The sequence below is a fragment of the Squalius cephalus genome (assembly GCF_949319135.1).
Source record: "Squalius cephalus genome assembly, chromosome: 5".
Classification (NCBI taxonomy): domain Eukaryota; kingdom Metazoa; phylum Chordata; class Actinopteri; order Cypriniformes; family Leuciscidae; genus Squalius; species Squalius cephalus.
In genome coordinates, this window is record NC_137126.1 from 38,582,124 (window position 1) to 38,604,463 (window position 22,340).

At 38.4% G+C, this 22,340-nt stretch overlaps 1 protein-coding gene across 6 annotated transcripts in view; it reads left to right on the plus strand.

Annotated features, from left to right (window-relative positions):
* The window catches only part of tenm1 (teneurin transmembrane protein 1), a 180,760-nt gene that overhangs the window by 59,979 nt on the left and 98,441 nt on the right, over window positions 1-22,340 (plus strand). For all 6 annotated transcript variants that reach the window (XM_079870528.1, XM_079870527.1, XM_079870531.1 and 3 more), the window contains exon 3: window positions 1,747-2,010. In XM_079870528.1, the coding sequence (XP_079726654.1) occupies window positions 1,747-2,010 (264 nt within the window). The remainder of the gene's footprint in view (window positions 1-1,746; window positions 2,011-22,340) is intronic.

Sequence of the window (22,340 nt, forward strand, 5' to 3'; positions counted from 1 at the left end):
TTTCTTGGGATTTTGCTGCCCGTCATGTGTACAGGTACTTTTCACAAACAAGATGCATGTTCAAACCCGATGTGTAAGGGGTTGTAACAAACAACAATACCTTGACGTGCAGATTTATATTGGCTAACTGTAATTTGAGGAATTCTGTTTTTTAATAGGCTATTGAGTTTGTACTTATTGGTCCCTCACTGCCTATTGATTCAGTTGATAATGATAATGATTGTATGATGATCATAATGCAAGGCAAGCACATTGTATATATCTTTTAGCTGCATTAAGAATTAGATTTGACTGTTTGATTCATATATTAAGTAGACTATTTATAATCGCCCTCTGTGGGTTTGTTAGACCCTTTAAAAATTTCTGTTTAAACGTTAAAGGCATAGTTCACCCAAAAATGAAAATTTGGTCATTACTTACCCTAAAGTTGTTCCAAACCTGTTGGAATTTCTTTCTTCTGTTGAACACAAAAGAAGATATTTTGAAGAATGTTGGTAACCAAACAGTTGACGGCACCCATTGACTTCCATAGTAGGAAAAAAATACTATGGAAGTCAATGGGTGCCGTCAACTGTCTGGTTACCAACATTCTTCAAAATATCTTCTTTTGTGTTCAACATAAGAAAGAAATTTATACAGGTTTGGAACAACATGAGGATGAGTAAATGATTATGATTTTTGGGTGAACTTTCCCTTTAATGAAATTAGTTGTGGCACACATCCCTAGTGTGAATATAAACTACCGTTACAAAGTTTGAGGTCAGGAAGTTTTTTTAAAATAAATTAATATTTTTGTTCAGCAAAGATGCATCGAATTGATGAAAACTGACAGTAAACACTTTTTAAAGGATTTCTATTTGGAAATCCAAATCGTTCTTTGGAACATTCTATTTATTAAATAATCCTGATTTTTTAAAATCATATTTACTAAAATCTATGTGAGTGCCTGGATGTAGAATTTTATCAGGTTCTTTCATGAGGATGGATCCACTAATAATTGTTTGCATTTTGCACCCTTTCTGGAGAACCTGTAGTATTTGTTAAGTACCAGACACGGTCTTGGACAGTATATTTTTCCTAGTAAAAAATGTTTCTTGAGCACCAATTCAGCATATTAGAATGATTTCTGAAGGATCATGTGACACTGAAGACTGGAGTAATGATGTTGACAATAAATGTTGAAATATATTAGGCCATAATTTTTCACAATATTGCTGTTTTTACTGAGGTTTTTTTTACCATGCCAATAAATCTACTTGAATCTTGAGAGAACGTGGTGTGTGTGTGTGTGTGTGTGTGTATTCTAAAATGAGTTGTCAGCGCTGAAGTAAAAATGACAGAGAAAAGTAGTGTTTAGTACGCACACACACACACACACACACACACACACACACAGTGTTTCTGTGTAAGAGAGTGCATGTGTGTATCTGAGTGTGCATATTTGAGTCCATATGTCTCTTACATGCTCATTCTTGGGGGAATTTAAATGGTTTTCACATTTTGTGCAGTTAAAAGCAGAATTCTTTTCTGTTAAATATTTATTTAGGGTTTTATAAGCCATTCTCCATCTCTGAAGAGAGAACAAAATTGTTTCTGAGCCAGGCTCCAGAAATCTCAGCAGTCAGTACACAGCTCCAGCGCTGAACTCTAATCCACAAGCCTGTGGGAGTGTGTGTCCGTGTACTAAATCTTTGATTTGTGAAATATAGTACATTCATTCACTCTCTATTTTTTTGTTTCTCCCAGATTTCTCGGACCCCTCCCAGACTGTGTTCCCTGATTTCCAGACAGAGCTTCACGCAGCCAATCAGGAGCTTGCTTACCCGGGAGGCGTGTCTGCAAGTGTTCCCTCCGATCCTGAATCCGAGGGCGGCGCCTCCCCCGACCACGCCCTGCGGTTGTGGATGCAGGAAGTGAAGTCAGAGCACAGTTCCTGCCTGTCGAGCCGAGCGAACTCAGTTCTGTCCCTCACTGATACGGAACAAGAGCGCAAGTCTGAGCCAGAGAATGGTACAAGATTATTTTATATTATTAGACATTGTATTATTATATATTTTTTTGTAGGTCAACCAGATTGTGGTGTGGTGATAATGATTATGTTCAATAATATTTCATTCTTATGCGTGTGCGTGTGTGTGCGTGTGTGTGTGGGTTACTCTAAAGTGCCCTCATCAGTGTATGACTTTACAATTTTAATGAGAGCTGCCGCAGAGGGAGATACACACGCAGTTAAACAGACCTCCCAGTCTTGCTGCACACACACACACACACACACTCCACTTTCACTACGATATTCAGTGATGCAATATTTATGTGCCGCACTAATAACTACTTTGGTGTGTAAACTACACTCCATTATCTCACACATGTACTCACTCACTCACTCACATTAAGGTTATGTTATTGTTAAACACACTTACATAGGGTTGTATTTGATTGACCCCTGCTGTACCATTGCAGACCATCGTCTTGGTGATGATTTGGTATATCTGGTCGTGTAGTGCTTTCTACCCTCCACATAAAGAGCTCCCGCTCCTTTCTCCACACTCCTTCCTCCACGAACATCCTCTTACATCCGTGTTGGTGCTTGTAGTGGTTTTGTCTTCAACTGTAGTACTTGACTTGGATCCGCTATCTGCTTTTTTTGCTTTGCATCTCTCTTCCATGCACATAATGTATGCACTGTCTTATCAAAGTCGCTTTGATAAGAAAGTGCCTGCCGAGAATATAAATTCAAATGTGAGCGGCGACAGTATGATAACACTAAAACAGCATTATATCAATTAGTTAAGTGCTAAATAATTAATATCATTGAAAACATGTTTTGAAATGAAAGTGTTTGATGTAGCCTACTGTGCAGATGCACTCTTATTAATCTGTGTATCTTTCCCAATGTTAGGAAAGAGTGACTGAAGTTTGTGTTTAACATGATTTCCTTTTATATTACTAATCTTAGTTTACCTAAAATTAAAAGTTGCCATCATTTACTCAGGTTTCTAAACCTGCACAGGAAAAAAAGGATAAGCTTTTTCCGTTAAATTTATGGAGATTTCCTTCAAACTTAAAACACAAACAATGCAAAACGTAATTCAGAATATGGGTAAAACACGTAAAAAATCATTACAGAAAATTGCTTCACATTAACAGTACATTGGGCTGTATTACACACTGAGTGTATATGACTGACTTTCTTCTCTGGAAATTAGATATACAATGAAAGTCAATGAATTCCAATGTTTTTGGAGCCCACCGTTCTTCAAATATTTTCTGCTGTTTTTCTCATAAAAAGGAAAGTGGGTTACACTTTATTTATTTATTTTTATTCTTTTTTTGGTTTGTTTAGGGTTTTAATCAGGGACAGTACACATTAATAATGAATAACAATATGTAAAATGTGCCAGATTTAGCCAACACTGGCTTGTAAGGTGTCCTTGTTACAATGTAACTATACACTGTAATATAATATACAGTGATATTAATTAACAACATGTACTTACTATAATTAGGGCTAGGGTTAGAGTTTGGTTTGGGGTTTTTCATTTACTGTTATTATTACAGTAAGTACATGCAACATATGTAACAAGGACACTGTAAAATAAAGTGTTACCGGAAAGTGATACAGGTTTGGAGTTAAATCAGGCTGAGTAACAGAATTTTCATTTTTAGGTGAACTATTCATTTAATAATTTAAGCTGCACATTTCTGCATGTAGGGCTGTGGGATAGGATATGGCCAAAACCGTATGTCACGTCACGAATACATTTATTTAGTATAAATCACAGTATAGTTATTTTAGCTGTAAATAAGGTTGTTACGAATACTGTTAATAGCCTAACAAAAAGTTACCAAGCCTATTCAAGACAGGAAAAACAGGTTTTTAAAATGAGAGAAAAGGACTTGATTTTGCCCATCAAGAATTGATTGGATCATTAGATCTTTGTGGTTTGCTAATAGCTGCGATCTTGGTAGTGACAGGTTGCTGGAATGGAGGGATTATTTTACAGCTCTTGCGCACAGTGTACTCATTCAGTACTTTCTACCAATTTCTACTGGTTTATCATTAAACCAAAAAGGCTGTTATTAAAGGATAGATCAGTGTCAACTATATTAGACCAGACCGCAAAACTGGAACCCACAAGTTACTGATTTCGCATATAAAGAGGGTATCCATTTGTAACTGATTTGCAATTGCTAAACTAAATGCAGTGAAAAAGGAAACCTTAACTAATGTTATAAAAGCACACATATGCTACATGATATGGCCCCTTAAGAAAGCACCGTCAATTTGAATTATAAGAACCATCACAAAACTTTTTTCATCTAGACTCACATTGGCCTCAAAAAATCTTTGGCTTCCTTCTGAGTGGACAGCGAACATGCTCTCTCGCTCTCACACTGAAAGATGGATGTGGTATGATTACCATCTTTGCATTCAGAGAGATCTAATTAATTTCTCCTGATCCAATAGATGCAAATTAAAATTAATTACAAAGGCTGGACAGGCGCATTAAAGCCAGACCACATTGGTGTGTGTGTAATCAAGTAAGAGAATGAAACTAACATCTCAAAAAATCCTGGGTCAATTCAGAGTTTTTTTAATATCAAGCTTCTCTATTGACGCTGTCAGTGCAATGCGCCGTAACCGTTCATACCGAGAGCTCATGAAGCCAATTACACAGTTTCTCATGCGGTGTAGATAACCATGCGAACGCAGAGGGAAAAAAGGCTCCCCTTCTCTAAAAAATAATAACTGAGAAAACCATGCACACATATTTTTTTGCTGGATTGTCTAATTTTCCTCTACTACAACTGTCACTTTTTTCCAAACCGTTTCCTGAGAGGAACACCACAGTAAGACTAATGCTAATATACTATAAGCACCCGATGGCTTCTCAACAGTCTGCCTGCATTTCATGCCATCCACTCACGTTAGTTTGCCTTATAGATTCGAGACGACTTTTTCAGAGCTCACAGCACCACAGGTTTCCAATCTCTTGAGAATAGCAGCCATCGCAGGTGCTAAAAGAGTCTTTTCCTGTCGGGAGCCACGAGGTTCCTTGTCTCAGCGCAGACTCCCGCATTTACAGTTCAGCCTGTGTCACGGCTCCGTAGTTGATAAATGCCGCAGTTTGTTCATCTTCAAATGACGGCAGACTGCAGATTACACAGTCGCAGTAAATTCATTATCATGCTAAAGGTTTTTAATTTACAGAGTCTTGAAAAGGTAAAATGAGATTATAATGAAAGTCAAAGGTGACGGAATTGAGACAGACACAAGGCGGTGAAAGCAGGATGTACAATTATCAAGCAATGATACAATTAATTCAATGAATGTCTGGAGGAATTGAAAAACTATACGTCTGCAGCTCAAATTGAGCATGAGGGAACAGTCGTTTACAGCACTTTTGTGTTTGTGTGTGAGTGTGTGTTTCTTGTGAACGCTCATGTAACAGTCAATCCTCAAAACGGCAGTGTGTAAATGCATTGGGCTTTCAAGTCTCAAAGCAGGCACTCTAGTGTCTTACCAACACCGTCATTCCACAACACGTGTGTGTGTGTGTGTGTGTGTGTGTGTGTGTGTTTGTGTGTGTGTGTGTGTGTGTGTGTGTCTCTGTATGTGTCAAGTCACTGAACCTCTAAAGCACTCACAGATGTGTGTGTGTTATATGCAACTTTAATATCAATTATTTTTCACTATACAATACTAACAAAGCAGTTGTTCTGCCAGAGTGACTTTACTTTACAACACACACACACACACACACACATTTTTTTGCAGAGTGAATGTAAATCTATACGCTGTCCACGTAGTCATGCCCCCCACACCACAGTCACACCTCCCCTCTGTATTGAATTATGACTCACTAACTCACATGAATACAGAAAACACGGAGATAGAAAAAAATCACTTTTTTCTTTCTCTCTCTCTTTTCATCTTCTCATTTAATAGCAGTGGAACCAGCCTTCATTTCACATTCAGACAGAAATACGCTTCTATTTGTTCCGTTCTTAAATGTATTTATTTTTTTCATATTCGATTATTTATTTATTTATTTGTGTTGCTTTATCCTCTGACAGGAAATTGTCAGAGGTACAAATTAGAATAAAATGACCTCTCTTCCTTCCTCCCTCTCTCGCTTCCTCGCACCCTCCCTCTCTCTCTGCCTCGCAGTAAGATTACTCTATTAATTCTTTATGCTTGTAGGTGGCACATATTCCGGATCTGAAATGATGGATTTTCACCTATGAATTAATTTCATCTCTGTCATTTAAAGTTCAGCCATCAGAGCTGTCGTACCATCAGGGAGAGAGAGAGGGAGAGATGGGTGTTTGAGGAGCAAGAGTTTACGGTTGCAAAGAAGATGTGAGGTTTCCCGCTCCTCTGAGAGATGGACGATAAAACTCTCTTTTGATTCTCAGTACGTGCGTGTATTTAAGAGGTAACGGTTAATGTGTTATTTGGAACGCATTATTTGATGCTTTTAAAACATCTGTAGCTCTTTACGGAGCAGCAGAAATCTAAGTTGAGCATGAAAACGGATAGAATTTATTCTCTATAACTGAAAAGAGTCTGAGTGGCCCCATCTGATGCTCATGACATTATTAATCTATATGCCCTTCAGAGGAAAAGGAAATGGATCATTTTTTTCCCCTTTCTGAACATTCTGGGTCACTTGCCCCAGAACCACTCATAAAAGCAACAGATGAGATGATGTGGGTTACAAGCGACCACAACTGCATGAGATCTGTTAGAGCTCTTTGTGCACGCTGCTGTCAAAGACCCATTAATAAAATGCTAATAAAGTGCGTTACAGCCATATTGATCATAGTTCATTCTTGTAGATGCTTAATAAAGGATAAAAATTTTCCTCTGAGCTTTTTTTTTTTTTGGAGCTGTTAACTCCAAGTGATGATGAGGCCTGCAGCAGACAATCTAACGCTCCAGATTGGAGAATAATCTCTTGGGCACACAGAGATTTATGAGAGGGCTAAACTCTGAGAACCATTAAAAGGATTTTCGAATAGAACGGATGGCGGCATACTTATAGTTAAGCATCTGGGCTTGTAACACAATTACCATTGAGTTTAATAAAAATAAAAAAAGAGAGAGAGAGATAGAGAAAGAGAGAGAGAGAGAGAGAACAGAATGATTTAAAAATGAAAATTGACTAAAATCAAATTTGCGAGGTAACATCATTGTTTCCTACATAAGGCTCATCATATGAGAGCAGATTACCCGGCTTTTCCGTTTTTGACGTTAGGGAGATTTCTGTTTTTTTATCATTTTAGTTTTATAGACTAGCCTCAATTTAATAAAGCAAAAACACAGAGTGTACAATAATAAAGGTGCTAAGTAGTTTTCTTGTTTACAGAGACTTGCACTTTAGGAAAGCTTATTTATACATGAAGGAGGAGGCTGAAGAAACAGCGGCTTTTAGTCGCAACACCAAACGTGCCTAATCGGATGCCTTTCGAGCTGTCCAAACATGTTATACTCGTGCATTTATTTGCTTCGGGGTGCCGGGCCACAGTTAATGCAGTTTCTCTCACATATACATCAAGACTTTATTACCTTCTTCAGGAAAAAAAGTGGAATTGTGAAAGTTTGATAGGTGTTTTTCCAGCCTGGAGGGCTGTCTGAGCTTCACCGAAGCTTTAATGATTAAAAACAGAAGATTGAGTTGAACCTTCAGCTAGTGTGTTTGCAGCACTGCACCTCTTCAGCCCAATAATTGAACACATGTGGTTTCTAGCGGCCCGTCCTCTCTGTTTTAATGATATCTTTCCTAATGACGCCGCCTTTAATCATCCGGCACCCGTAATGATCTTTTTGAGTGTGCTTGCCGCTCAAACTTTTACGCCGAGCGTATTTGCTGTGGAGACGAGCGTTATTATTATAGAGGAGATATGCAGCTGTGAACTATTTTAGAAATAGGGTTTTGGTACCTGTGTAATTTGGGTGATGTTTACACGGCCGACGCTTCTGCTTGAAGTCTCATTTAGTGTCAGTTTTAATGAGGTTTTCACAGTTTTAATCTCGAGTACAGTCTCTGAAACAATCCCTTTTGAACTGCTCTCTTCCACATGCGTGTGGGTGTCTGTGTGCTGAAGGGTGGCACGATGAGACATTTTAAAATTACTCCTGTCATTTCAGGAGGAGTAAATGTAATAAATCGAGAGGAGAAAAGGGATGAGATTTTCTCTCTTTTTTTTCTTCTCTCTCCCTCTGTCACACATATGTGTGTGTTTTAAGACACCGGTTTTAAAAATGGTCTCCTTATTCGCTCACACAATCAGTTTATCTGTGTTTCTCTCCGCATCGTCCCTCTGCTCTGCATTCTGTCCATTTCCATTTAGACGCCGCTTAGTTATCTCTCCCTCTCTTTCTCTTTCTCTTTTTCTATCCTTTCCCCCTCAGCATCTGCCACTGGTACAGTTTGTACTTTTTACATTAGCATTTTTTACTCTCCCTGCGGCTCCTTTTCTCTGTCTTTCTGCTTTCTCTCTGTGCCTTTCTTTCAGTATTATGATGTGTTTTATTGGTATGACAAATAATGGCTTGTTTGTTTTACCAAAGCTACAATAAAGTACAATGCAAGGCATTATTATGGGAAATGAAAACTGTAGTAAATAAAAGTGATGCAATGTGTGAAAATGAATAAATACAAAAATATACATAATATTAATCTAACAAACAATAATGACAAGAATAAATGTGAGTTATACATATGAATCTGAATCAAGATAAAGAGGCAGATTATTCACCGTAGATGCTGGCAGGCAGAAGGCAGAACTCTGGTAGGTGGGAGTCTTTCATTAGGCAAGTTGTCAGCTCTTGAGACCCCTCTCAGCTCTTTCTGTCTCTTCCTTTACTGTGTGCCTGCTCTATATGCATGCCATTGTCCATTCATATGTGCAAGGAGAGCTCGTTGAGATATATATATATATATACACACAGTTCTACCAGAAAGACTCAGGAGGCAAAATACCGTAACAAGTATACATTTATTAACAGCCCAACAAGCAAATATTGCTTATACGATATTACTTAAATGATTTCAAGTATTTAGTTGTTTATTTGTACATAATTTGGGCTTCCAGCTCATAAAACCCACGAAAACAGGATTTCAAAAAATTAGAATATTACATGAAATCACACAGTAATTACACAGTGATACCATGGTCATTGAACCAGGTGTTGGTTCTTTTGGCAGTGTGGGCAGGTGCAAATCCTGCAGGAAAATGAAGTCAGCATCTCCATAAAGCTTGTCTGCTGAAGGAAGCACGAAGTGCTCTGAAAATGTCCTGGTAGACGGCTGCGTTGAGTGGACAACACAGTGGACCAACACCAGCCGATGACATGGCTCCCCAAACCAACACAGACTGTGGAAACTTCACACTGGACTTCAAGCATCTTGGATTGTGTGCCTCTCCATTCTTCCTCCAGACTCTGGGACCTTGGTTTCCAAATGAGATTTATTAAATCCAGAGTCAACGCAGCCGTCTACCAGGACATTTCCAGAGCACTTCATGCTTCCTTCATTTTCCAGCAGGATTTACACCTGCCCACACTGCCAAAAGAACCAAAACCTGGTTCAATGACCATGGTATCACTGTGTAATTACTGTGTGATTTCATGTAATATTCTAATTTTTTGAAATCCTGTTTTCGTGTATACATGAAGAGTTCAGATGCAAAAGCCTCTAAGTGCCATCTGAAATTTTCTTCTAGAATGATCATTTTTATCAGGCTCGTATAATTAAGTTCAGTAATTTCACTTAAATGGCAATGAAAATTACCTATGAATTGTCATTTAAGTGAAATTACTGAACTTAAATATACGAGCTTTATAAAAATGATCATTCTAGAAGAAAATTTCAGATGGCACTTAGAGGCTTTTGCATCTGAACTCTTCATATATACATATACATTAGGGGTGTAACGATTCATCAACTACATCGATGTATCGATTTATATTCCTATGATCCAACTACATCGATCTGTGCTCGGCAAGTTGGCCTTCAGGACGACATAGATCTAACATCGTTTTAAAAGGTAATGAATCGACTGTATCGATACTAGGAAATAACGCATTGGATTTAAGCACGTCAGACTTTATATGGATGTTTTTTCTTAGCACTTTTATTGATAAAGGCGTTAAACGTTACTCGATTCAGTCTGCCTATCTGTGACGTCACCGCCATGCGTGACGCGCCAGCAGCAGCGCAAAGACAGCAAGCAGCGCAAAGTCTCTCACCTCAGAAAAACGGACTTTCCCGTCCTCTCAAGGGCCGTACACACCGACGAATATCGGCGCGCGTTATTCGCCACCGTTTTTCAACGCGTTTTTTGTGTTCACACCAGTGATGCGCGGGTTGATCCGAAATGAGCGGGTGCCTGCGGTCACCCGCGGTTACCCGCGGTTACGAGTCATCCAAAAATATTTTTAATGATATTCGGGTCGCGGTCGGTCGGGTCGTTTGTAATAAAGATGCCAATTAAACCTTTGTAATTTATACAAGAGAGCATATGAGCGGAGTGGAGCGGTGAGAATCTCCGCTCATCATCGCTCACGGAAATGTTCGCTCCCCCGCTCAAAGCTACATCAGGCCGCTCCGCTCATCATCGCTCAGCGCTCAACGCAGTTTGCTCCGCGCTCCACTCAAATCGCCCCCCGCTCGCTCCAAAAAACGAAAAAAAATAAAAAAATAAATCTACATGTATATAACTTTTAGCTTAGACCACAGCCTTACCTCCTAAAGAACTAATGAGCAACAACAACATTTTTCAAATAGAAATGTTTTATTTCAAATTACAAATTAGACCTATGTAAGAAGGAATATAGCCTACATACACAAAGTCCTGTAAAATTAAACGAATAAATGGGCCTAATAATATAAATAACAATTATATAAACAAAAATATAACCTACATACAAATTTTAAAAGTAAATTTAGCCTACTATTAGGCCAGAATTTTGATAAGTGAACTTTTGCGCAACGCACACGATTAAAATTTAAATGGGCGTATCCATTGTACACACAAACTGCTGTAAAATAAAACGAATAAATGGGCCTAATAATATAAATAAAATTTATATAAATATATATAATTTATTTATATGAAAAAATATACATTAACGTTTTAAAAGTAGGCTAAATTAGCCTAACTATTAGGCCAACATTCTTATAACTGAACTTTTGCGCAGCGCGCAGGAATAAAATTTAAATGGGCTTGTATCAATTGTTTGAATATTATGCTATATTTAATTTACTTTGTTACAGGTTACCATATTCAATTTGCTAACCTTTTGCTTTCTTCCCAGCGTGTTCACATCACACTGCATGTTTACGAGAGATGTGTCTTTTTAGATTCCAAAATGAATCTTTACTGACTGGAATGATGTCTCCACATTCGTTTTCTTCTACCACATTATAGTTAGTTTTATATTATAGTAGCCTACACCTGTGACTTCTTATTTTCCTTTTTGAAGTAGCCTACTTTTTGAACTCCATTATTGAGCCGAGTTTTGACTTAAAATAGAATCCATCTTGCAGTCATCAACAGTAAGACTGAGTCAGGCTTGACTGAGCATGCTTCAGAATCGTGGTGTGCGCGGAGCGAAATTGGAGCGGGAAATAGGGCGACGCTCCGTCCTTTTAAAAATGCCGCTCTGCGCTCTGTCCAAAAATGCGGGTCAGGAAGCGGGTCGGGTACAATATTTTCTACTTTTCTTTTTGCGGTCCGAGTTGCGGGCGGGTTAGTTGAAAACGTCGGTCGGGTGCGGGTTGTTTATACATTGACCCGCGCATCACTGGTTCACACCCAAGCGATTTTCGCTGACGATGAGCCGAGTGAACATGCAAATTCATTCCCTGACATTAGATGGCGCTTAATGTAAAACAGAAACCACTCCATAACAGTTCTCTTTTATCAAGATTTTTGTAGTCGCTGTCGCGTTTGTCATATAGTTCTTTATGTTCCGACACCAACGAGACCAGCAGCTCTACAATCATCTTGCCTTGCATCTTCCTCGTCTTATTTCTTCCCGGCAGTGTAGACGCTACTTGGTGTATATCTTCTTCGCCGTTACGTATGTGTGCTCGACAAGACCGTTTTGTGTTTGAGCGCCCCCAAGTTGTGTTTTACTGTAACATCAGAAGCTCCAGACACGTGAACAAAAGCGGCAATCTCATTGGTCGGATAGTTTTTGACGCGGCGCGTCAAACCAAAAAAACGAACCCGAGGCTGTTTTTAAAAAATGACGCTTTTACGCGTGGCGTTTTTCGCGCCAGTGTGCACACTCACATTGGCGCCCTTTGTTTAGTCACGAGGCGTTAAACGTCGGCGAATATCGCGCGTGAAAGTCGTGAAAGATTGCTTTTAATCAATGCAATAATCATATAAAGAAGATTAACACTATCTTTGCCTAAATTCTGATTGGGTGGGCAAGACAGATGTTTGGGTGGGCTCAGCCCACCTCTGCCCAAACACAACTTTTCGGCCCAGACGTATGCGTCGCGATGCAACAACATTGTCAGCTTTCATGGCCACTAGTTCTTTGATGTCAGTTTGGTGTGTCACAGGCTTTAGAATAATTTAAGCACCTTTGATTCACTGCTGCTTTCAAGAGCACAACAGACATGTCTATAATTAGTTGCAATGCTTAACTGCAAAAAATCACATAAATGAAACATTTTGACACAACAGGAGTAGACTTAAATGGAATTCTGCAATTTACACTTTTCATGAGTCTTAATGGCAGCCATAATTGCAGTCTCAGTTATATTTTTGGATTAATTGTGAAGCTCTTTGATTTAAAGGAAGAAAAGTTCTGCCATCATTAAAGTTGTGAATTCTGCAGGGTTCTAAAGAGAAGCTCCCTATATTATACTTATTTCTCGGATTTTGGCTGTGTCATCCCACTTCTGCTGCCTGTCCAAACATGTGGGGGTTGGATTTTATATATAGCACCATACAGTGCAGGTCTAGTTAATCAATTCAGTACAATGATAAAATAAATCCAATCAAATCCCTGCTACTAAGTGAATTGGAAAGTAATGCATTAAAATCTGGGATTTAAACTCTGGTCCCTATGATTTAATTGATAAAATCATACCTTTTGACAAACTAAACATTTCAGACTGTTGATTTTCAGTGTAAGGAAAGTACATTGAAATATACAGTGTATAATTAGATAATAAAGCAAGCAATAGTCTGTATTATATTGAATGTAAGGACGATGTACAATACAGTATAGTGAGAAATGATATGCTCCAATTTGTGTTAGGTCAACATGGAGCTGTTTTTAGTCCCAGTTCATTCCTGCACTTGTGTATGTGTGTGTGTGTGTGAGTGAGAGAGAGAGAGAGAGTGTATACATTTGTTTTCTAAAGCGTAATGCATCTCTCCTGTGTAATGGTCTGTGTCGAATTCCCTTCTCAAAACTCTTGAAAGACAGAAGCTTATCCTCATTCCCTTTCTCTCTTCATCTCTCTTCAAACATACTTTCATTTCATAACTTTCCATACTTTCATATTCATTACACAGCACAGTTTTAGTTTCTTTTCGTTCTTTTTTTATACTCTTAAAATAATACAAACAAAAATAAAGAATAATCTTAACTTTATAAAGACGTCATTATTTTCTCGCCCTCATGTTGTTCCAAACTTATAAGTTTCTTTCAAAGGAACACAAATGAAGTATAGTATAGTGGTTCTCAGCCTTTTTGACTCCAGTTTCCAGATTATTAAACAAGTTTGATTAATTAATTAATTTCTATTTTTGGCCAAGTGCATCCTGAATTTTCGATTTCAGCTCAGAATTTATTTCGGTGCATGTTATTCATTTGCTTGACGGACATGGTGACCATTCACTTTTATAGTATGGAAAATAGAAGCTTGGACATTCTGCTCTAAATGTTATATTTTGTGTTATGCAAAAGAGAGAATGCATTATCCCTTTAAAAACACATCACTGGCAAGTTTTAAAATTCAGAAGTTGTCACTTTAGTTATTCAAGGTTTTCGTTTTTCTCCCTCCTTATCAGTCAGAACATCTTTCTTCTCTCCTTTAGCCTTTCCTTTCTTGATCCGTCTGTCACCGTACTTGGAAGGGACATTTGATGGAGAAAATCGTTCCTTTCACAGAGAGAGAGACAGAACACGTGTCCCCATTGTTTTGATCACAGAAAACACGCTCGGTGTCTGCTCCGTACAGCTGACACTTGAAGGAGGGAGGGAGAGAGATGCACCATGGCCCAGATTTTACTCTGGCTTCCTTCCATAGCAGATGCTTGGCAAGGTGGTCCATTCTGGAACACACACAGGCACACCCACCCATGTGTGTGTGTGTGTGTCAGACTAACTCCAGCAACACTTTCCTAAAGGCTTTTTTTATCTCATGAAATGTGTGTTAATATCATTGCGCCGTGGTCTGGAGGATAATCAGCATGAAACATTAGCACATGTGGCCAGAGGGTGTCATGTGGCATGTAACGGAGCATCCCCTAATGGAGCTATTATTCTAAATATCAGCATCATCACTGCTGCTTCTTCCCTCTTTTTGTCTTTCTCACCATTTTTAATGATGCAACAGGAGATATCAGAGATTCTGCTCATGGTATTCTAGCGTTCCCAGCTCAAGTAAAAGAACCAGCGAGCGTGATCACACTTCCTTGGTTTTAAATCACACTTGATTTAAATTTGCTTCTAGGTTTTGTGGGAGTTCAACCTCTGACCCAAAGTGCCTTATAAATAAACATGACTCAACGTGGCTTCAGGTCATTATTGGCAGTGTGTGTGTGTGCATGCATGAGGAAGCTTAGTTATGTTAGACATTGCTATGGTAGGGATATGCCAATACTTCCAAGTTCTGAAGGTTAAGTGTGTAACAAGCTGCTAATGTGGTAGACGATCCTAACATGTACACACCTGGCACATCAGAAGGAACAGTCTGTGTTTTAAAAAAATCACATCGGTAACGCAGTCTGAAGGCTAATTGACACTGCACCGACAGTCACCAGATTACAGGACGTCTTCTCAAACATTCCAAGACCTAACATTCAACATATTGAATCACCGAAAACAAGCCCCAACCAACGGCAACATATGCCGATATAGGAGAATGCTTAAATATGTCATCCATCCATCCATCTATTTGTTCGTCTGTCCAAGAACACAAAATACTAGGCTTGTACTACAAATGGTGGTGGTTCACTTGTTGAGCCTTGATGATGATTCAATTCCACGATACGAATAGTGACAATTACTACATTTTTGTTAAATGTCCCGTCTGGATTTGATTTTTAAATAAATTAACCATAAAAAGGGTCTCCATCATTTACTGGTAAATGATTGCTCCGCTAGGGACTTTTGTCTGTGTGCGCACTCACATCAGTTCCAATCAGCCCTGCAGGATTGATTCTGATCAGGCTTTTAGAAATCACGTAGAATATAATAAAAGTTATAATGTCAAATTGAATAAATGCTTTAATGACATTAAAAAGAATTAAGAGCTTTCAACATATTTAATTAATCACATGCATTAGTGCGTTACATTAACAGTCCGGATAAATATAGAATCATTCTCCAAAAAGAAACCATCAATGGTGCTCCATTTTCACAGAATTATTTTGACTGCTCTTTCTTTCCAAAATCATACTGCTCTCACTACAGCTTGCTTCCCAATGAGAAGTTGCTGTGTTGGATATTGTGATAGGCACACTGTGTGGGCTAACCAGTGATTCATTTTTGAAAAATTTGATTTTTTTTTTCTTTCTTAATTGATGCCAAATTCATGTTCTGATAACAGACAGCTGAGGGCACGTCCTCCTGTGGAACTTGCCTGCAGCACAAACGTGAACTTGTTACTAGGAGGGAGAGGTGCCCCCCCACAGGGACAGATGCCACGCATAAAACCTCTGAGGCACATAACAGGGCACAGCGTGCCACTCAACTGAAAAGAAAAAAAAAAAAGAAAGTATATGAATATTTAGCATCTGATGAGTAGAAGGCAGAAAAAATAAGAAAAATCGTGCAGTAGCATGAAAGGGGACTCAGAAAGCCCAGCATACAGCTCTCCCACACATGCCAGACTTGAACACACCCACTCCCAGCATGCAACAGAAATACAGCAATAGGGAGAGAGAGTCATTATATATTCATGTGTAAATCCCTTCCCAAGGCTTGTTAATCCTATTGTGTTAATTGATTGATGGTTTGATTAATGAATGTCAGGGGTAAGTATTTGGCTGTCACGTTGTGCCAGAGATAAACAACCTCACACAGTGTGTCAGGTTTTTTTATGTATATGAGTGGTATTTATTTATTTATTTATAGGAATATATATATATATATATATGAACAATATTTTTTATGTGTGTGTGTGTACGTATGCATTTATGTATATGTCTATGCACATACGTTATGTATATATGTGTCTTTGTGATAATGGGACTTATTGTTTGCCTTTATTTTGCATGTTAATGTATATCCTCGAAATGGACTGTGAAGCCCGCAAAAACGTTTTCCTAAAAAAACAAAGTGAAACAATTAGAAATTTCATATTTCATTTAATTTCATATTTCACTTATTCAGTTTTTTTTTGTCAGTTGCACTTCACATCATACATTTTATTAATTTTGTATTACTTTAATTATGTTTTATTGTTATAATAATAATATCAAAAGTCACCAATCAATTAGTAGTAAATAAAATTTCATTACATACAGTTTATTTGTGTAGGTTATTAGTATGTGCCAAAATAAATCATTATTATCAATAATTTAGGATTATTTTTTAAATGTTACATGTACAATTTTAAATGTAAAGTGTGTGTGTGTGCGCGCACGCATGTGTGTAAAAACTGGAATATGGCAGGTAGGGGGTTGCACTTCACATCATAAATTAAGTCTGACTGTGAAAGGCCAAGTGCATTATTTAGCTCACACTACACAGCTATTAATAAGGTTTAACACTCTCAGACATGTCTGTGTGTGTGTTTCTTTACCTCTGTCTTTCTTGCCTGTTGGTTAATGAGTAAGGACTAAATGTCATAATTTCACAACAGTTGTGCAGTTGTGTGTGTGTTTTGACAGTTTTGTCAGAGAGGGACTTTGAAGGTAATGTGAAAGGAAACGGTGTAGCTTGGGTTTTAAAGAGCCAATTTCAAGGATGGTGGTTGGATGGATTAGCTAAAAATACTACCTACATATGTTAAACAACACACTATTAGAACCTTTCCCGGCGCTCAACAAGCTCAAGTGACTCATCCTTAGAGCTTATGAACTTAGTTGCATCGTAATGTTTTAAATATGCAAGGCGCCCTCAGACATAAACACGCAATATTATTCGCTTTAATTTTTGCTTTTATAACTCGCCCAAAAGAAAGTAATCTTTGCAGGCACCGGTTTCCATCAAAACCATTTTAGTTAGTCACCGAAGATGCAGATGTGTTTTCCTGAGTAATTGCAAAGTGATTTCATGTTATTTATTTTTTTAAGTGCATTTTTTTGCCATTTAACATGATGCATTCCTTTTAAACCATTAAAGGTCATTATTGTCACAAGGAATTCACACAAAATAACCAGACCTACTCTTTCATATATCTCACACTGTATCTTCTGTCAATTTTTGTAAAAAGGTTATTTGACAAATCTTGATTGTCTTGTTCTCTCCTGAGGTTCAGAAAAACCATGCACATTTGTGTGCGTGTGTTGGTGCGTGTACGTCAGCGCCCGTCCTGTCTCAGTTAGAGCAGAGTCTTTATAATACATGTCATTTTCCTATCACCTCATTAAATGTCCTGTCATCAAAGTGTGTCACTTTACCTGCCGTTACCCCACACACACATATGCACATATTTCTCTCCAATACTCCTCTGGGTCATCCTGTTGGATGTCATTGTGATAAGGTTTTTTGACACTGCAGTAGACCTGATGCATATGTATGTCGCACAACTGACAGCTCAGAGTCGGTTACCGCTGTCGGCTTCATTTCCTGGTGCTAACGGTGCTCACTACTTATAGACAATCAGTCGCATTGAGATTTCCTTGAGGTCACGTTTGCGAGTTGCCACCAAGCAGCTGTTTTATAATCACCATGAAATACACAACATTTAGGATAAGCTACAGTAACCCAGAAAAAATATGTTACCTCGGTAACGAGATGTAGGTCGCTGAGGTAACCACGCATATATTATGGATCGGTGGGCAATCGCGTACAACAAGTGCAGGTATCCTTACGATGTACGTTCGCATCTGTTTGTCTCTCTCAAAGGGTGTGACGAGAAAGAGAAGAGAAATTAATCACCTCATCCATTCTTCCCCTTTATCCATCCTCTCTCTCACACACACAATCAACATTCTGTCCTTCAGCAAGGGGGGGGGTGGCATCACCTGCCCTGGAGCATTATGGGAAACACGGGAGTGGGGTGGGGTGGGGGGGGGTGTGGAAGTAGAGGAGGTTGAAATGGTTTGTTTGGAATACTTAATATGACTGCGGGACAATGCGCAAACACACACACACACACACTCTCTTTCAAGCAGATGTGTAAATAGCTTGTGAATTGATCTGCGTGTTCCCACATACATTTTTCACCTCTCATTTTTCATCCCTCTGGGTGTTTGTGTCTGTCCACGTGTGCATGTGTGTTTGTGTTTGATTGATGCCTTAATGGATTAGCTTGTGGACTGAAGGCCGGTCTGGTGTATACACACACACGCACGCATATACAAAGATGAGAGAAATGCTGTTAGAGAATGCTGAATTTAATGAGAAAGGAAGGAACGGAGAAGGAAGACATGGGGCAGCGAGTATAAGATCTTGTACTGTCAAGATTTCTTTTCCGTAGACGTTTAAAGTTCTACATATGGCAGGGAAGCAAATAACTGGCAGAAGATTTACTGTATGGCCGTTTGCGCATGTGTGCGCGCATGTGATAAAGTCTGTTGTAAATAGACTGTGTCGTATCCGATAAGCTCAATGAATAGAGGGCTATAAAACAGAGCAATGAATCTAGCCAGAAATTTATAGACAGACACACACACACACATTGTCCCTGTTTCAATGTGTTCTTATTTACTTATTTAGCTTATTTACTCTCTTGCGCTTTGGATCGTTTTTCAATGAGGGATCTGTCTATAATTGGAGCGCACGTGCTTTTTGGATAAGGCAAGGACAAACAACTGCAACAGTAAAGAAAGTAAATAGAGAAAAGAATGGAGGGGCAAACAGATACGAGGTGAGGGAATAAAAGAGGGTTGATGTAAATAAAATAGTAGGGATGTCCAGTTGTAAAGTTTTATTGTGGGAGAGTTTGGACAGCAAAGGGCCCTCCAGGGGCCTCCTGCTCCAGGGGCCGGTTGTTAGACTGCAGAGGAGCATAAAAGCAGATGCAACTTAAGCACCAAAAGAAGAGCAGAGAGTATGATGCAACAGGCAGGTGGGTAGGTGACACATCAGCACGTATAAAACTGAGGCAGACCTTATCTCTGAGGTACCATGGCGGCAGTGGGGGAACATCCGTAAGGTTTCACGGCATGAGTCACGGCAACGAAGGTAGAGTCAAAGACTATCGCGGAGGCATCAGCGCATGAGTCACAGCAGCAGCAGCAGATGTGGCACCGAAACCCATCGCGGAGGCTCTGCGCTGGGATTCACAGCAGATGTTTCTTTGTTTAGCAGTTTTCTTCAAGTTGTTAATATGCTGGAGCCACAAGTGTGAAAATTGTGTGGCGCACGCAGATCACCTGTGTCAATCAATCTGAAAATAATTAAACAAAAAAAGTCATTGCAAGTAAATTTGCACTTAATTTAAAAAAATAAAATCCCCCAAAAAGTGCTATATTTGGAGGGTGTGGCATTTGTTTGTTTGTATGTGTGTGTGTGTGTTTTATGATGTGTGAACAAGACCAGCTGGTAAGGGTAAGCAAAGATGAAAGCTCAGTTAAAGCCAGCGGTGCGCCCTTGAAATGTGTCCCTGTTGAGCCTTACTGAGAGGAAGAGTGAATTGAATGTTACACATCATGAAACTTTGTGCTCAGAATGCTAAATAATTGATCTTCTTGTCTTCTTTTTTTTCAATTTACAATTCTTTTTTGGCAATTTCAAACACTAGTAATGATCGATAACAGTTCTAGTTAATTAAAGGGATAAATCACCCAAAAATGAAATTTGTCAACACTTACTTACCCTCATGTCATTCCAAATCCATATTTATTTGTTCTGTTAAACACAAAAAGAACTGTACTAGTTTCACTTCTCTATTTGATGACATGAGGTTGAGTAAATGATGACAGAATTTTCAATTTGGGCTGAACTGTTCTTTTAAGGCTTGAACCGCGAAAAGTTGGTAAAACTGAAAAAATAAAATAAATGAATTTATTTATATATTTATTTATTTTTTACTAGAATTTTAGTATAGCTTTTTCAAAACCTTATGTTTTCAAAAGCTTCAGTAACCAGAACAATTATAATTTAGTATTAGAGTCTTGAGTATTAGACTGAGAATAGTAGTGATAGGCTGCTCAAACATTTTCCATTATGATTAGTCTTGGATAATACATTGGCAAGTGCTGCAAATATGTATTGCTTCACTACAGATTTTAATATGAGTATATCACTAAAATAGTTGCCATTTGGCTTGCTGTGCTAGTTCCCCAAAATGCAATTTGAATTGTGTGAGACAAACCTCAATATTGGAAAGTTATATTTGAATTTATTTAAAAAGATTAACCCCACCGAAAGTCATTGTATGCATAATGCATTTCAAGGATGAGATATTTGCATTGTATTTTTATAGTACACAAACAAAATTAAAGCTCTGCTTTCAGAAGGTGATTCTGGCGGAGTTAAAATATTCAGAATTTTTATGTGAAAGTCTTGTAACATATTACTTAAAAATATTCGGCTGAGTCTTGGGAACAAGCCATCGATTCGAGTTTTAAATGGGGGTATAATTTCAAGCGCACAATCCGTCTTGTGGCGTGTAAAGTGAAACGAGGAATGTTTGTCAGAATTTGCTTTGGGTCTATTGACCATGTGTCATAATAAGGTGTCTTCTCTGACAGATGAAGATTTGAGGATGTGAAGGTGGTGGTGGTGGGGGGTGTCATGTATCCGAGGAGACGGCTGTGGGTGAGATGGAACTGTAAATTTCCATAAGTGAAACAGATTGATTTTCTTAAAGTAATTTTGTAGTAAGAGGGATATTTAATAACGGGTTTATGGCTATAAGGTTTCCACCATCTCTCGCGCGTGCACAGTCTGCACACACATTACCACGCATTATTTTTTGATAAGTTGATCCTCTCTTGGTTTTTGTATCTGTACCGAGAGAGCAATGCATAATAAGAGCAAGAAGGAAAGGATTAGATAGTTCAAGAGAAAGGTACAGAGCGCTTATAGAGTGAGGATGAATTAAATAGCTATGTATTCTGCCGTCTTCAGTGCAATCAGTGTCATACACACATTTTGTGTGTGTGTTTCCATGCTAGCCTCTTTCAGTCAAAGGTTTCTGCACTGGATTATGAGGGCCAAGCTCTGTTGCCATGGAGACCAGCCAGGTTAATGGTCCTTTGCTGTGCGCGTTCATGAGCGTGTGTGTGTTTGATCTCATGTGTTAGTGCTTATGTGTGTTTGTTGGATGTGAATGCTGTGTATTCTGTGTGTATGTGTGTGTGTGTGTGTGTGTGTGTGTGTGTGTGTGTGTGTGTGTGTGTGTGCAGCAGTTTTACTGTTGCTGTGTACGTGACACTGCTTCTCAAAAGACTGATTTGAAGAAATAGCTAGACGCAACTGACACACACACACACGCACACATTCACATCAGCATTGCACCTCTGCAAGACTGATTTTGTCTCAGTATTTCTCATTCTTGTAAAGTTAATTATATATGTATAGGATTGTGGATGCATTATATATTGTTACCTTATTGCTTATTTATACATTTTTTTTATTTTTTTTATTGATATCAGTTGGTTTTAAATCACGACAAACATTTAACCCTTTAAAAAACACTTTCCAAAGAAATTGGATATGCTTTAAGATCTCTTTCCATTCAGGAGTGCATGTTGGATTGACTAACATACAGCAACTGTGTAGATGCAACGTTAACAGAGCCAGCTGTATGCATTCATGCATAAAAATGAACAGTTTAAGTTAATTATTTGGGAGGAAGGGAGTTTACTTAATACCAACGATAATGTGAAATGCATAATCAATAAATAATTAGCCATAGGGGTTGATTTTCAAATTTTGTCCTAAATAATGCCATTTAGTTTAGATCTACTTATAAAATATTATTCCTGTTTTAATCTCAGGACTACAAATGTTTACAGTA